The sequence below is a fragment of the Polypterus senegalus genome, chromosome 17, assembly GCF_016835505.1.
Source record: "Polypterus senegalus isolate Bchr_013 chromosome 17, ASM1683550v1, whole genome shotgun sequence".
Lineage (NCBI taxonomy): Eukaryota > Metazoa > Chordata > Cladistia > Polypteriformes > Polypteridae > Polypterus > Polypterus senegalus.
This window is the reverse complement of record NC_053170.1, coordinates 99,882,432-99,899,271: the sequence shown is the minus strand read 5'-3', so window position 1 is coordinate 99,899,271 and position 16,840 is coordinate 99,882,432. Positions and strand designations below refer to the sequence as shown.

The 16,840-nt window shown below is 46.3% G+C and overlaps 1 protein-coding gene across 1 annotated transcript in view; it reads right to left on the bottom strand.

Annotated features, from left to right (window-relative positions):
- LOC120517098 (myosin phosphatase Rho interacting protein) overlaps window positions 1–16,840 on the bottom strand; it is a 119,274-nt gene that overhangs the window by 34,645 nt on the left and 67,789 nt on the right. Inside the window, exons 9-14 of the mRNA XM_039739196.1 lie at window positions 13,879–13,980; window positions 13,235–13,291; window positions 9,062–9,130; window positions 7,921–8,010; window positions 5,586–5,695; window positions 2,230–2,761 (exon numbers count right to left, since the gene is read on the bottom strand). Coding sequence (XP_039595130.1) covers window positions 2,230–2,761; window positions 5,586–5,695; window positions 7,921–8,010; window positions 9,062–9,130; window positions 13,235–13,291; window positions 13,879–13,980 — 960 coding nt within the window. The remainder of the gene's footprint in view (window positions 1–2,229; window positions 2,762–5,585; window positions 5,696–7,920; window positions 8,011–9,061; window positions 9,131–13,234; window positions 13,292–13,878; window positions 13,981–16,840) is intronic.

Genomic DNA, 16,840 nt, shown 5'->3' with positions numbered 1-16,840 from the left:
TTATTGATCCCCGATACACATGACCTTTCGGGGGTCAGAGTGCAGGGTCAGCCATTGAACAGCACCTCTGGGACCATTTGCAGGTTAAGGGCCCAATGGAGTAGGATCACTTCTGGCAGTAATGGGGTTTGAACCCAGTAACCTTCCAGATACCAGCGCAGGTCCTTAGCCTCACAGCCACCACTCTGCCCCATAAATGTATTATAGGAGGACTCACCAGAGCGAGCAGGTGATAAACCAAAAATCCAACACACAACTAGCCAAGAAACCAGAGGATCCAAGCCAGTCGTCCACACGCCAGTCAAAGCGTGAACATCAGTGTCTCGTAGCCAAAGCCAAAGAGTGACATTTCTGAAGATACTGGGGAGATAAGGAGGAACTCCGCACTAAACGTTAAGTCTGATGTGTTCTCTTTCTGCCGAGGGCACATTTACTTATTAATGTACTGGGAGATTCACTCGAAAGAGACCCCGACTATTCTGTAATGACTCTCGCTACGACAAAGCAATCTGAACAAAACAACGAGCAACGTGCGCCTCAGTATAAGGAGCTTCAAACGAGCTGGGATGTCACTGTGTCGGAGTGATGAGGTGGGCGCCGGACAGCCGTTGTGACGTTTAACCCCTGTTTGCAACTTCTGGGTGCGTACCGCAAGCACCCCTTCACTCAGTCAGCATGGTGGAGTACAGTATTGTGGAGCGTGTCTTCATGGTGCAAACCTACTGGGTCACCAGTTTGTTCAAGCGACGTCAGAATCAACTGGATGATCAGGAGTTAACCGAAGGGGACTTCCAGAAAGACGGAGCAACGTGTCACACATCGGCGAGGAGCAGGGCAGGAACCGAGTCGTCCTTCGACAACTGGGTCATTTCAAAGGGGCTTTGGCCACCATGGTCGGCAGATCTGACACCACCAGGCTTCATCCTTCGGGGTCTACTCAGAGGAAACGTCTATCGGAACAAGCCTCGCACTGTGGGAGATTTGAAGGAAAACGCCCAACGTGAAATTGCTGCCATTCCCCCCTTGAGAGAGTTGCCGATACGCTCAAGCGCCGCATCAAATGTGTCTGGCAGAAAACGGAAACCACTTCCAGCATTGAATGTCATGCAACACGTACGTCAAGGTAAAGAGCGGACTGTCTTGGTTCAGATTGCTTCATCCTAACGGGGGTCTTTCGAGTGAATCTCGCTGTATAAATACTAGAAATGAAATTGGAAGTCACAAAAATGGCTGAAACAGGGGTTATAACTGGGGCCTAGCGCAACTAATAAATCAGCACCAATGCCTGGACTACAAGTCCCATCAGGCAACAGGAGCGAGCTGGGGCAGACACAAGGGCACTGTCATTGGTACGCACACAGCTGGGCACCTCATCCAAGGTGCATAACGGCAGTTCCTCTCAATTCGTTTAATCGTCTCGCAGCTCCGGTCGTAGACATCGTCTTTTTGTCTTCTATCAGGTGGTCTTTATCCACATTGAATTTCCAACAGGCAGTTGTTTATTTACACCCAGGCAACACCAGGGGTACATGGGCTAGTTTATTTATAGTTTCCCCATTTGTACAAGTGAAGACCACCGGCTGCATTTTGTTTGCAATGTTTTCCCCTTCGGGAACTTTATCAGCAAAGTGTCCCAAGGAGGCATTTTTTATATTTTGGAATTGGCATGGGCATACAAAGATGCTCCCCAAGGTGGGTTTAATGAGTGAAATTCTGGTTTGGGGCTCAAAGCTTTGACCCTTTGGGAATTTATTTAGTGATCCCCTCAGTGCTTTAGACCACCCCAGGGTACCACCGAGTGTACGTGTAAGTGGCATTAATAATAACCAGGTCAGCCCAAAGTGCCAGCTGGTGGTCAGTAAAATTTGATGAGATTCAGAAAAGAGAACGATGCTGCTAATGTTGGACCAATCAGCAATTCGTCTACGGCTTCACGTGAGGTGGGACTCCGAGATGTCACAAGTGGCACCTCCAAGTACTCCCACAATCAGCCGCCTTTCCCAGCGACCGAGCTCCAAACATTTGCACACGTGGCGCACGCATTCTACAGATGCAGTTCATTCCACCGACACCTGTGGAAAAGCACCACCCTAAAATGGGCCATCCTGTTGGTTTTTTATTCTTATGTCACCTCAGTACCAGTAAGCCCTTTTCTTTGCTGTAATAAAAGATGATGTATGTGAAGAAGCCCTGCAGCGGAATCATACGACCCAAGTGTGTGACTCCTACCATTTTCTTATGGTTTTCCAACAATCTCCCAAGTTCGACCGTCTCAGTTGACTGGAACGCCGATGCCAAAGGAATATGCCGATCTTCCCGAATCGGAGTTTTCTCCACCTGCTGCCACTGCTGCTCAATTTCATCTTGAACTTTCTGCTGCCTGTCTGCAGGAACTGGGGTGCTGCAGCTCCCAAACTCTGCCCTGGTGATTTCAGGGGAACTCGAGTCCATGGTGCCCGTCACCACCTCGTATCTCTTCCTGCGTTCTTCCCGCCTTCGTGTGCGGTCAAAGTCAAGGCTGTCTCTGTTGAATGGCTCTGTTTCGTATGCCCGCTGCTGAGCCAGGGCCTGGGCGATCGGACGGAATTCTGCCCAGTCGAAAGTCTTTGACCTTCCTTCTTTTCTTCTTTCCCGGACTCTGCTTTTCTTCTGGCCGGGCTCCCTCTCGACAGAAGAGGCCTCAGATGACGGAGAGTCCTGAGTGACATCAGGCTTCAGCATCGCGTCTAACGGAGTTGATCCGCCGTGCTCAGTTGGCAGGCTGCAAGGCAAGAAGTGGACAGTCAATGAGATGGTTGACCCAAGCCTGCTAGATTAATTCTAAAAGTCAAAGCAGTTTAGTATAATATGGAAAAATTAATAAGTTAGTCGATGGGACTTCTGGGATTTGTGTGTGTGGAGAATCCTTAAAAAAACGAGCAATTAACTCATACGTTGCTGCTGAAGTTCTCAGCATTTGGTGTCATTCATAGATGGACGGATGGACAGACAGACAGATAGATAGATTTCCTTTGGGGCCAAATAAAGTAAGACATTAGAAAGCTCAAGAAAAACAAATTTGAAAAACAAAACATCACCACCACCCCAAACGCACAGAGAAACGACCTGCGGGCTCGTAGGTGGGAGTGAATTTGAGCAGGCTGTGGTCAGATCGGCCCAGGAGTGTCACAGGTTCACATCTGAAGGCTCTGCAGGTCCAGCTTGTCGTGTCCTTTGAATGGCACATGACACGTACTGACGGTGGCCTGTCATTGTCCCTTGTGACTGAACCTCAGTGCATTGATGTGCGCCTCACTTTGTGATTTCTGTACTTGTTGCTGGTTGTTTTATTGCTGTGTTTCTTATATATAAACGTCTACGTGTGGAAGTCTGTCTGTCTGTCTGTCTGTCTGGCCTGGAAGGGCGAGGCTTCAGCATGAAGCTCAAAGAAAGCGACTCGTCGCCAAAAAGTGAAACCGGTGAGAAAAGAGAGAGACTCGCTTAGGGAGGCGAGCACTTCGGCAAAACGAAACCGACGAGGAAACTGAACCTCGCTTTGCCGCTAATGCACAAACGATGCCACTGATTGATTGAAGTGCCATTGTTTCTAGGAGCCCGGGCTTTACACAGCTAGAGTCCCATCATGACCTTAGCTGGTTTTCTTTTCTTGTAACGTTCTGTTTATCATCTTGTAAAGCACGTTGCGCCACATGCATTTCTATAGCACATTTTCATATAACAATGTTGTTGTACATATTGTGACGAGGAGGGCAGCATGCCACCATTTTGCATTAATGTCTCCTGTTTGGGCACCGCTGTCTTGTACAATGAATGCATGGGTGCCAATGTAAAAGTCCATAGAGATGACCCGTGTTCTAGTCACATGATGTGTGACCTGTGAGGTCATTGCCTGCCCCGATAAAAGATGACAGTGCCCATAACTGGATGGCAGACGTTTGAAATTCATACTCTAAAAAGAAAAGCTGCTTTGTGTGTAAGTAAGTTAGTAAGGATTTGCTGTCTTTTTAGTTTTGAACTTCTGCCTTCGTTTTCCCCAACTGTAATTTTGATTCCTGTTTCTCTGTCATTATTTCCTTCTAGTAGCTCTGACCCTTTGCCTCTGTTCACTGCTTTCCAGTTGTCCGTCTCCAGCGGGACCATCACAGAAAGAGCAGCAGGATCATCTACCCCATATGGCAAAAAAAGGACCCGACGTCAGAGGCGGCCTGACTGGGAGATAAATACAAATGAAGAGACAACATCATAGTACAGTACGTATGTGTGCAGGTATGTATGTACAGTATGGACAGTGGGTGTATGTACTGTATGCGTGTATCCTGTCTAACACGTAAAAACAACGGTGCAGCCCACAGCCCCACAGAGTCAAACCTGGACTGCCATGTTAATTTGCTGCACTTCCTAATTCATTCTCCGTGTATTTGTGTTGTTTTTACGTTGCACATCTCACTTCTTTCTCTGTGTCTGTCTGTCTGTGTGTCTGTCTGTCTGTCTGTGTCTCTCCATCCATCTACTGATTTTTTTGACCCCCAATTACTTGGCCATATTTTTTGTTGCCTCTTGGAAATACTGCAGGGGACCCCAAAATGGCCCAAGCAAAGAGTGGAAGGGGTGTAAACTTCTTCATGTTGCAGCTCCCCTCAGACACAAGTAGAAAGTTGGGCCTTTTGAGGATTTTAACGTAAATGGATTCTTTCTACCGACTTTGAGATGGACAGTTCATAACAGACCATTGGCGCGGGAGCCACGGCACTACAACGTGCAGATGTCACTGGTCTGGGGCAAGCGATAAGCCGCACCCCCTTTTCTTGACCCCACCCTGAGACATTAAATAGTTTTCTTTAAATATTATTTAACGAGTTTTAAAATTATATTTTAAAGCTTCTAATTGTAACATTAGGGATGGGCAATCCCAGTCCTTAAATATTACAAACTTAACTTCTCTGCGTTGACTGTTGTAACCTGTACATTCAAACTGGACTCAACTGGTTTTGAAAGGACTAGGGATGCCAAGGCTACAGCTGGCAAGGGGAACAGTGTACCATGGATAGCACTGTGCCAGGTGCCAGCACGTGTGAAGACTAATTGAGATCATTTATGTCCGGGGGGTTGTGGCCTCAGACCCCCTGCAGATTTTGTTTTTTCCTGCCCTCCCAGCCATCAGACGTCACTTGATTCTTTGTTATTTAGCGTTGACTAATCTTATTTTTAGATTATTCTGTTGTTTTCTTTCCTCTTCTTGTAAAGCACTTTGAGCTCCAGCATTTATATGAAAATGTGCTCAAGATGTCAATGATGTTGTTGTTGCTGTGAGAATGAAGCACAATGGGAGGTCATCCTCACCATGCGAAAAACCAAAAGAGCAACCGTCATAAAGCACCCGCTGTAAAGATGGACGCATTAACAGCGGAGAAGTCCAAACTCGCTAAACTGAACCAACGACAAGAGCAGCTGACACCACGACTGTAAGTCAGCTCATCGATTAAAGGAAACGGAAGGGAACCGTCTGCTGCCGCACGGTCAGTACGATAAGAGGACTGATGTTTGTCCGGTGTCCCATGATGCTCAGCTGCGGTCACAGGGCCTACCTGGCTACATCAGGAGCGGTTGAAGGTCGCACATTTTTCATGACGGCTTGGATCCAGTTGCGGCGAATTCCTGCAGTCATAGCCGACAACGTGTACACGGCTTCCTGTGTCTGCAACCGGTGGAGAAAAAATAAAACACTGAATCAACAGCAATGAACAGCACGACATTAAGATGACACTAAGATGGCGGAGACATCGGCAAACAACTGACAACAGCAGCCCATAAATATGTTTTCAATCTCAGATTTGCTCTTTGCAGTGGTGGACAGTGTGGTCAGAATCTGTTCAACTACAACCGGGCACAACATCAACGACATCAGCCCGGCGTAAAGCACAGTGCCACCTCCGTTTAGAGCCGTTAACAAGTTTGACCTGCGTGTCTTGGGAGGCGAAAGAAAACTAAAGACCCTGGAAGGAAAATTAAAAAATAAAAACACACACACGCTTGGCCATGAAGTCCACAGACAGTGAAAGGGCCAGGATACCAACGCTGTGCCCCTGCGCTCTCCGGGGTGACAACGACCCCATGAAGATTTTCATTTCTGTTTTCTTCTCCTTCTTTATGTTCTTAAGCAGTGGAAGTGAAGAAGCGTCAAGTGCTGCTACACTTGAAAAGGAAGTAAAGATTTCACGGCACTGAACATCAGTGTTCCAACTTTGCCCAAATACTCGACTGTATGGCTACGCTTGCTGACAATGTTTTACCCAACTCTCCACGATTCTAGCACATGCAAGTAAAACTTTTGTTGTAATAATTATAATACATTTGATTTATACAGGGTGGCACAGGGGAAACGGGAGATTTCACATTACAGAGTACATTTACCGTATATACTCATGTATAAGTCGGGTCTTGAAACCTGAAAAAAAAAGGTCAGACCCCGACTTACACGGCCATTCAAAAAACGACGACGCTTAATTTTTTTCTGACCTCCTCTTTCCCTCCTCCAATCTCACCCCAGTTTCTCAGACACATCGAATTTTGTGGCAGCAGCGCAGTCTTCAATTTCTTTTGCCACTTCAACGACTTTTAATTTAAAACCAGCTTCATATTTTCTTCTAATCAAACACTTCATCGTAGATAAGGGATGCTCTTACGATAAGGTGCGAGATACAAAAACACAGTGCAAACATCGTTTCGGAATAGTTCGGGTATCACCGTGTGGCCACGTAGGCACAATACGTAAGGAAAATAAAAGGCCGTGTGCTCCGTGGTGACTCTCTCAGGTGGGCGGGCGTTAGCATATCATCATCTCTCAAACCAATAGCGCGAGTCTTCTGCATTCAACTTACACGAGCGACATTATAAAATACCGGAAATTATCAAGACGGTAAAATCAAGTCTGCGGGAGAACTTAAATGTGAGTAGATACGGCAATGATGGAATGTATTGTACAGGATACGCAATGAACGATGGTAATCAATATTCACTTGATGTTTTGAAGAAATCACGAAGGCGTCGTCCATTTCTCCGTAGACAATCTAACAGCCTGCAGTGCTTGACGTCACACGTGCCAGCGATTTCCTGTTCATTCCTCCTTTGACGTGTGTGGCACACTTGGCTTTCAAGATGTCCCCACAGAAAAAGAAAAATCACAAACGGCGAGGTCTGGAGATCTCGGAGGTCGTTGAATGTCACCGTTGCGTGAAATGACGCGCCTTCCAAACAATCGATTGTTGAGCAGTACGTGAAGTGGCTCCGTCTTTACGGCTGAATCTGCTTCTTCGAAATTACGCACCCGTGTTGTAAACGCATGAGCAGACGGCACACGATCGGGCCGTCCTAACTGGTAAGGATGCTGAAATCCGCCTTGTGTAGCAGTGGCACGATCGCCATTCTCATAAAAGGCTTTTCACAGTGAACCCCCATTGCGTACCACTCCATGATAACTGTTAAAGAGGGGTGTCAGGGACCTCTGGAAATTCACAGGGTTTAGCTAACAGAAGGCCGAGTGCAGGAGTCACGTTCAGATGACTGGCGATACGAGACTGTTGAATTCCAGTATTTTAGATTTATTTAACGTAAAAAAACAACTGAAACAAACAAACATGCTGTAGATAAACCAATATGGCGGAAAGAAAAGTCTGTCGTGAACAGGCATTCACTCCCGGTTGAGGGCGTGACATCCTTAAACTTTCTTACAATAACTAATGACAAGGCACTGGTCCCCAGAGTCGCCAACACTTTGTTCCGCAGTTTCCCTGCGCCACCCTGTATAGCGCCGATACTCCGTTCACGTAACAGTAAAGGCCCAGTGCAACGTCTCACGCTCTCCCAGAACCACCAAATTTCAGTTTGGCCACACGACGCGTTTCACGTTTACACAGCACTCACGTATATTTGAAAGCCGTAGTTTCTTTGGACCTGGTACTCTGTGACGTTATAGCATGTTGTTAAATCGATTTCTCCATCCAGATCTGAGGCCTGAAAAGAAAGAAAGTCAAGGAAAATAAAAAATGTTGGACACATTTCTTACTTTACAGTGAAAGCAATCAAAGCTTCTCAATTTGAAGGGTTAGTAAGGATACTTGCAGATATACGATACGCGAGACAGAAACGTACAGTGGGGCGGAACTACGACGCTAACAGCCAGCCTTGCATTTTCTAATTCACTGATCCGGCTGAGAGAGTCTGGCCAGCCTGGAGTACAAAGAAGAGCTCACCACAGACATGGACAACTAACTACTAACTGGCCGACTGGCAGGTCTTTGGGATGAAGGAGGACAACAACCCACTCTGATACTGGGGGAGCACTGCAGTGGACAAGGACCACGTGAGGGACAATGGGACCGTGAGGCTCTGGCTGTTTGACACATCGTCATCTTAATAAGCACTGCAGTCCTGGCTTTCGGATTCTACGTAAAAAAAGTAATCAATGGGAACAAATCCACAGCTCAGCTCAACACGCTTCACATTTCATGTTTGTGGAGTGCCTACTGGGCCAGCCGGGCATCGGGAAGATCCACGACAAATTAAACGTCACCCAGTGTGCTGCACTTGTTGGTTCTCAAGGATCGCGCACTTTGCTGTCCGCACGCTTCACGTTAAAAGTCGTGGGTTAAACGGGCGAGGAGTCGTCATTTCTACTTTTAGCACAAAGGGTCTCTGAAAATAGCAGAGGAAACATTTTCTTTTCTATTTCTGTACAAATGTGTAAAAAACATTCTGTACAAGTCACACTTGTCAGTGAATGGACGCTTGTCTTATGTGCTCGTCAGTTTATTTCACCCACTCACTTCCTGCCAGAAACATTCAGGCCGACAGTGGAACTGAAAAGGGTTGCACAATAAATGATGGAGGAAGAGGAGGAGGAGGAGATGACAAGCAGCGTATTCACTTCATTCAAGGCAAAGTGGAGTCCGAAATTAAAGTGGCATTCAGATCGGCTCTGGAGGGGCGCAAAACACATACATGGCACAATACAGCTGGCTAGGCTAGGCCACACTGGGCGAGTCACGGCGGAATCGCTACTCACGTCTTCAGCAATGGAGTCCTTATAATACCGCAGGCTGTGATCAGTCAGCACAAACCAGTACTTCTTCCACTAAAGAAAGGGGGGAAAAAAAATTAGAATTCGTTTAAGGTGAGTTCACACAATTTAATACCAGCATAGTATCGGGGGGCACTGCGACCACAATGAGGGAAAGATACAAAACACTAGCAGATCATTAGTGACGTTTTACAAATGGACTCGTCTGAATGTTGGTCTGTTTGACATTGGGGGCAACAAACACCTGTCATCAATTGAATATTACTGTACATATTTATATTATTATGTATACACACACACATCTCGTATATACTTGTGGAAGTTGGGCCTTGAAACCCGAAAAATCGATCATAAAATCAGATCCCAACTTATACGCCCATTCAAAAGTACATTTTTTTTTTTTTTTTTACATTTTCTTGGCTCCTCCAATCTCGCCCCAGTTTCTCAGACACATTGAATTTTGTGCCAGCAGCACCGTTACCAATTTCTTTTGCCACTTCAATGATGTTCAATTTAAAACCAGCTTCATATTTTCTTCTGATTGAACGTTCCATCGACGATGAAGGTGTGCGAGGGTGTGAGATACACAAAACAGTGCAAACGTCACTTTGGAATAGTTTGGGTATTAAATACCGTGTGGTCACGTAGGGACAATAGAGAGAAAGAAAAAACAGGCCGTGTGCTCCGTGGTGACTCTCTCAGGTGAGCGTTGGCATATCGCAATCTCCTGGACCAACAGCACGAGTCTTCCACGTTCAACTTACTCGACCGACATTATAAAAATACCAGAAATTATTTGGTAAAATCAGGCCCCGACTCATCCATGGGAGAACTTAAATGCGAGTATAATATATCTTGTATATAAATGTCTACACATAGAAATGAGTGTGTGTGTGCGCGCCTGTCCGGCCTGGAAGTAAGAGGTGGAGTCGGGATAAGGCGTCCACAAACGAGACGAGCACGTTGGCGAAAACAAATCCTCCTAAGAGAGAGAGAGATGCCCAGCGTCGTTCCTTTCAATCACCTGACTGACATCTCTACATTTCAATAGTTTCTAGGACCCTGGGCTTACACAGCTGGTATGTGTGTGTGTTTATATACTGCTCAAAAGAATTAAAGGAACACTTTTTAATCAGAGTATAGCATAAAGTCAATGAAACTTATGGGCTATTAATCTGGTCAGTTAAGTAGCAGAGGGGGTTGTTAATCAGTTTCAGCTGCTGTGGTGTTAATGAAATTAACAACAGATGCACTAGAGGGGCAACAATGAGATGACCCCCAAAACAGGAATGGTTTAACAGGTGGAGGCCACTGACATTTTTCCCTCCTCATCTTTTCTGACTGTTTCTTCACTAGTTTTGCATTTGGCTACAGTCAGTGTCACTACTGGTAGCATGAGGCGATACCTGGACCCTACAGAGGTTGCACAGGTAGTCCAACTTCTCCAGGATGGCACATCAATACGTGTCATTGCCAGAAGGTTTGCTGTGTCTCCCTGCACAGTCTCAAGGGCATGGAGGAGATTCTAGGAGACAAGCAGTTACTCTAGGAGAGCTGGAGAGGGCCATAGAAGGTCCATAACCCATCAGCAGGACCAGTATCTGCTCCTTTGGGCAAGGAGGAACAGGATGAGCACTGCCAGAGCCCTACAAAATGACCTCCAGCAGGCCACTGGTGTGAATGTCTCTGACCAAACAACCAGAAAGACTTCATGAGGGTGACCCAAGGGCCCCATGTCCTCTAATGGGCCCTGAGCTCACTGCCCAGCAGCATGCAGCTCGATTGGCATTCGCCATAGAATACCAGAATTGGCAGATGCACCACTGGTGCCCTGTGCTTTTTACAGATGAGAGCAGGTTCACCCTGAGCACGTGGCAGAAGTGAAAGGGTCTGGAGAAGCCATGGAGAACATTATGCTGCCTGTAACATCATTCAGCATGAGCAGTTTGGTGGTGGGTTAATGATTGTCTGGGGAGGCATATCCATGGAGGGTCACACAGACTTGACAAAGGCACCTTGGCTGCCATTAGGTATCAGGATGAAATCCTTGGACCCATTGTCAGACCCTATGCTGGTACAGTGGCTCCTGGTGCACGACAATTCCTGGCCTCATGTGGTGAGAGTATGCAGGCAGTTCCTGGAGGATGAAGGAATTGATACCATTGACTGGCCACCACACTTTCCTGACCTAAATCCAATAGAACACCTCTGGGACATTATGTTTTGGTCCATCCAATGCCACCAGGTTGCACCTCAGACTGTCCAGGAGCTCAGTGATGCCCTGGTCCAGATCTGGGAGGAGATCCCCACAACACCATCTGTCATCTCATTAGAAGCATGCACCGATGTTGTCAGGCATGTATACAAGAACACAGGGGCCATACAAAGTGCTGCGTACAATTTGAGTTGCTGCAATTAAATTTTGGCAAAATGGACTAGCCTGCCACATCATTTTTCACTCTGATTTTTGGGGCGTCTTTGAATTCAGGGCTCTGTAGGTTGATCATTTTCATTTCCATCAAACGATGTGGCATCCTTTCGGTCCTAACACATTACCCAGTCTATATCAGTATAGATATCAGGAGGATTTCTTTTTCCCATTGAGATCTGATGTGTTTTCAAAGTGTTCCTTTAATTTTTTTGAGCAGTTTAGATATAGATACATATATATATATATATATATATATATATATATATATATATATATATATATATATATATATATATATATATATATATATATATATATATATATATACATATATACATACATATACACACACACACACATATATATATATATCATCTATTTATCCATTCGGCCAACGTCTGACCACATGAGTCCGCAGTCCCATAAGTTTATAACAGAGTTTAGAAGTCAAGATCAGACAGCAGGACGTCCCCACGCGTATCTCTTGTATAACAAAGCGACTGCACTGTCAGCAATATTTGATATTTTCTATCGTTACTTTTAAGGTGGCCATTCCCTACTTACAAACAGAGGGCCTACAGTTTAAGCGTCGACTAGCTGGCATCGTGCAGAACTCTGTAGCTCCGCCGCAGCATCCCCAATGGCTTTTCGGAGCACGGTATCTAATGTTGCCCGCACAGCGTCCTGGTTCACAGAAGGTAACGAGGACATTAAGCGGCACGTTCTATTTCTATACAGTATGCCCACACGTGCACACCCATATTGAGGGCCGACCACAAGATTAGCAGCCACTCGCGCCCATGAAAGACTCGCAGTTTGGTAAGCAGGAGCCTTGCTGATCTTCACAATTTAGTTTCGAGTCTCAGCCCACTTTTTGATTCCGAGTTTGGTTTTTCCTTTCATTACGGTGGTTCCCATTTTTCTTGACAGCAGGAGTAAAACAGCTTTGGAGATTTAACTAGACATTACAGACAGCACATTGCTAAAGAAAATAAAAGTTAGTCTTTAAATTCTAAAATAATTCAGTGGCTACACAAATGAACAACTTGCATCTCATTTGTCATTTCAACAAAACGCCACCGAGGGGTCGGACTGGGCGTCCAGCTGTGAGGATTGTGACCAGCCAGCCACCTTCATTTATTCACATTACTATTACTGGTTTAATTTGCCACTACAACAAAGAGGGTTAAGAACCTGGAAAACTACAAAGACACAGTGACCGGTGTACTGTACACACACACGTTATACTGGCACAGGGCTTGTGGGCATTAAGGCACACTAACATACAGACAGAAACCTGGCCTGACAACGACATGGCGAAGTGAAGGGTACCGGCAGGGGCCTGTGTGTCCTGCTGGTGGAGACAAAGCCCACCAAGTGACAAGTCAGGGAGCACAGAAGTTAAAGAAAGGAGATGGACGGTGGGACTAAAGCAAAGCCACTGGCTGATAAACTGGTATCAGGACGGCCCAATGAAGTACACTGGTACACTGTAGGCTAGCAGGGGTGACTCCTAAGTGGGACACGGTGCTCACGGGGTGCAGGTGTCCTTGAGGCCTGCTGGGGACAACTCGGAGTATCCAGAGGGTGGACATGGTGAGGTGTCACCATAAACATGGTCTTGTATTTAACATGAGAGAGTACAGACAATGAGAACACATAGTAAAATGTTATGTAATATAATTATTTTTAATTTTACACCACCATAAAAAAAACCACACATTTACCTGCCCGTGATCATCGAGTTTGACCATCCAGCCTTTCTTAAAATTCAGCAGGTCTGGCTGTTGAAAGAAGAAAGAAAAAGGTGATTCATTTCTGATTACATTCTCTAATTTCTTAATTTTTTCTTCTCTTCCAGTCCAAAAAGTAAAGAGAAGCCGAGCAGAAGGCGCTGACAGATGCAGACACCTTTGGCCGAGCCGCAAGTCCACGAGCTCAGCTCAGGTTGAGGGGCTCGAACCCCCCGGACTTCTTATTGTTAGCTTAGGGTCTCATGGCTGTTCAAAAATGCCCCTGCAGTTTGGGGGGCTCCTCGCGTATCCCCGTGTTTTCAGTACTGGAATGAAAATAAAACGCAAGTCTTACTCGGCTAAATATCCGTCCCACAGCACATGGAGGGGTTTCCTGTAGTGGGACTCCCTGGCTAGTGTATGTCATCATTGTTCAAACCACGCCCCTTTGGGAGGACCAGCCGAGCAGTCAGCCCAGAGGGTAGGAGCCCTGACCAATCCTGGCACTGCTATTATCAGGCCTTCGATTCCGAGCAGCTTACACTTCAGGTCATAGAAATGTAGGATTAGGAAGAAGCCGCCAATCACTTTAAAGGAATTGAGGAGTAAAGAGTGGAAAAGGGGAGGAAGGACTTTACCGTCATTATGGACTCTGTGGTTCGCCGGTCGAGAGATTTTGCCCGTCGTAAAGGTGGGATAGTTGAACAAAGTGGAGATCTCGGGTAATCTCGTTTCGTCTCCTGTAAAAAACAAATAAAAGTTGAAGAATTGATTTTTCTGCCAAGGAAAAAAAAAAATAAATAAATGATATGCACCAGTAACTGTGGAGCAGTGGACCACCAGACCACCCCAAGACAATGAGATGAACGTCGTCGTGCTCGCAGGGAGGTCACCACTGCGTCTGAGGTGGTCAGTAACGACAAACCCCAATTTGTCAAACATTTCCTTTTAACTTCGGACATCTTTTATTATTTTGGTTTTTATTCGAGTCCACGTCTTCTCATTTCCTTCTACCACTTAGGGACACTTTTAAAAATGTCTTTTTCAACAAACACAAAATTGTGCAAACTGCTCTGATGAAACCCAAATTCAGCAGAAACGAAAGGGGATTTTATTAGCAAATGGAGCCACTGGCCACTTCACAGAAGGGCAAACGCCCGCTCCGCTGCCTACTCTGCCAACCGAGTGTCATTTAAACAAAGCACTGAGACACCCGTCTTTGTCTACACTGCACTCGTATCTCTGCGTTTGTGTCACCTGATCACACTACACATCCGCGTATTCAGTACATCGCAGGGTGTTAATGCCGAAGACTCGGGTTTGTCCAAACACACGTGAAAGGGGGAACACAAAAGGGTCATCAGAAAATGAAGGAGGAAGAGGAGGAGGAGGAGGAGGTCAAGACACACAAAGCAGGAGTCGCAAATAAGCGGAAAACGACGCAAAGTCAGAAATAAGAAAAAAAAAAAAAAAAATTATCATTGGATTTCCAAAATTCTCAAAATCGCTCATCTTAGAGAAGCTGGGAAGAAGTGATGGTGGGACTGGCAGGGGGCGCTTACCCCATAGGCCAAGTGTGGATGCCAGTGCCCGCTGCAATAATGGGGACACGGTGCCCTCCTTTGGATGAGACATAAAAGTGTGACTCTCTGTGGTCATAAAAGACCCCAATGTCCGAGCTCCTCATTGTCTCATGCATTCTGCCCCCCGTCACCCCCTTGCCACATAAGAGCTAATGTGTGGTGAGCTCGCTGGCGCAAGAAGGGCTGCCATCACATCATTCAGGGGGTGCTGCACACAGGTGGGGGTTGAAGGGGTCCCCCCACTGTCTACTGAAGGTGCTTCGAGTGGCTAGACCAGGGGTGGGTGGGCAATGTCGGTCCTGGAGGGCCGCGGTGGCTGCAGGTTTTCATTCCAACCCAATTCCTTCATTAGAAGCCAATCCTTGCCAATCTCAGACCTCATTTCATTTGATGGCTTGTTAGTCTGCAGTGTGAGGTTCTTCTCTCGTTGATTTTTTTCCTTTCCAAGGATGTCATCCAAATGATCTGAAGCCACAAAACGGATCATTTTCAGTCCGTCACATTTTTTTAATAAATCAAACCACGCGTGATGAACACGCAGAGATGTAAATGGAAACAAGCAAGATGGAGACCTGCCGACTGCTTCGTCTTTTACATCTTATTGCTAATAAGAAGCCATTAAAACAGCAAATGCAGCAGTTTAAGATTGAAATAAGGGTGGGGAGCCTTAACAAGCGAGACCACTAAAATGAAGAATCCAAATGTCACTTTAGAACAAGAGCTTCATCAGCAATAATATTAAGAAACTGGGCAATGGAACAAAAACCTGCAGCCACTGCGGCCCTCCAGGACTGGCACTGCCCACCCCTGAGCTACAAGAGCGCTATATAAACGTACTTCATCTCAATCATTTGAGGAGTTTACATTACCTACTGCATGCACTGCCATCTTTTTTTTATGACACCACTGGTCACGAACTACAGGACTATGGGACCACTGCTACTGCTAACAATACGGGGGGCTCCAGTGCAACAGAAAGAACAAAAGTGAATAAGTCACAATCTAAAAACAACAAACTGTAAAGAGGGCAGCAACCGAGTATTAAGTGCGACTCCGATTCGTGTGTGTGTTTTTATTGCATTTCACGGCCCCGTCACATTACACGACTTTTCCATTACACGACTCCATTTACTTAACAGTCTGACACTTCAATCAAACCGGTTCAACTTGTCCAGTGGTGTAGGGGTGGGCCTGTGTGTGTCGGGGGTGCAAGCAGACACCCAACATTTGCTCAACCTGGATGGGTAACGCATAAAATGTGCCCACTCGGTGATTCGGACCTGACAAACACATGAGACTCACCAGTCTGTGCTGGAAGGTTGTTAGGCGTTCCTGTGACTGGACGTCCCCCCGCTGCCCCTCAATGCGACGTACGCAGCCAACGGGATCAGCGGCTGCAGCATCCCCTCTGACCAGAAGCCGTGTGAAGGGACGTCGGCTTTACGCTGCTCTAATAGCAGGGAGGCAGTTTGAGGCCCGAGGTCTTCAGGACTCTGAACAAACCCAAATCGTATTATGGGATGTCATCGACTGTTGAATTCTGCTCTTCTGTTGTATTGGACTGAGGATGACTCCGGTTCTGTTCTGTGTATCGTGTTGTACTGACACCCCCCACCCTTTCTGTTTTTTTTTTTACATTAAAACCGACCTGGTAAGGGGGTCTCTCTCTTTGAACTGCCTATCCCAAGGTTTCTTCCATTTTTTTTTCCCTACAAGGGTCTTTCTTGTCTTCCTAGAGAGCCACGGCTGGGGGGCTGTCAAAAGGCCGGGCCTGTTAAAGTCCACTGTGGCACCTGTTGTGCGATTTTGGGCTTTACAAAAATAAACTGGGTTCTCAAACTCGATTTGGGGCCCCCCCACGCCCCCCGTGGCTGCCAGTTTTCACTCCTGCCTTTCAATTGGCCTCCTAGCTGTTCTATTGCCCAGTTTGTGTTTTGTGGGTCAGTGGAGCAACGACAAGACTCTAAATCTGTAAGAGTGTGTGCAGCAGCAGGCGTTTGTGTTACCTGCAGATAAT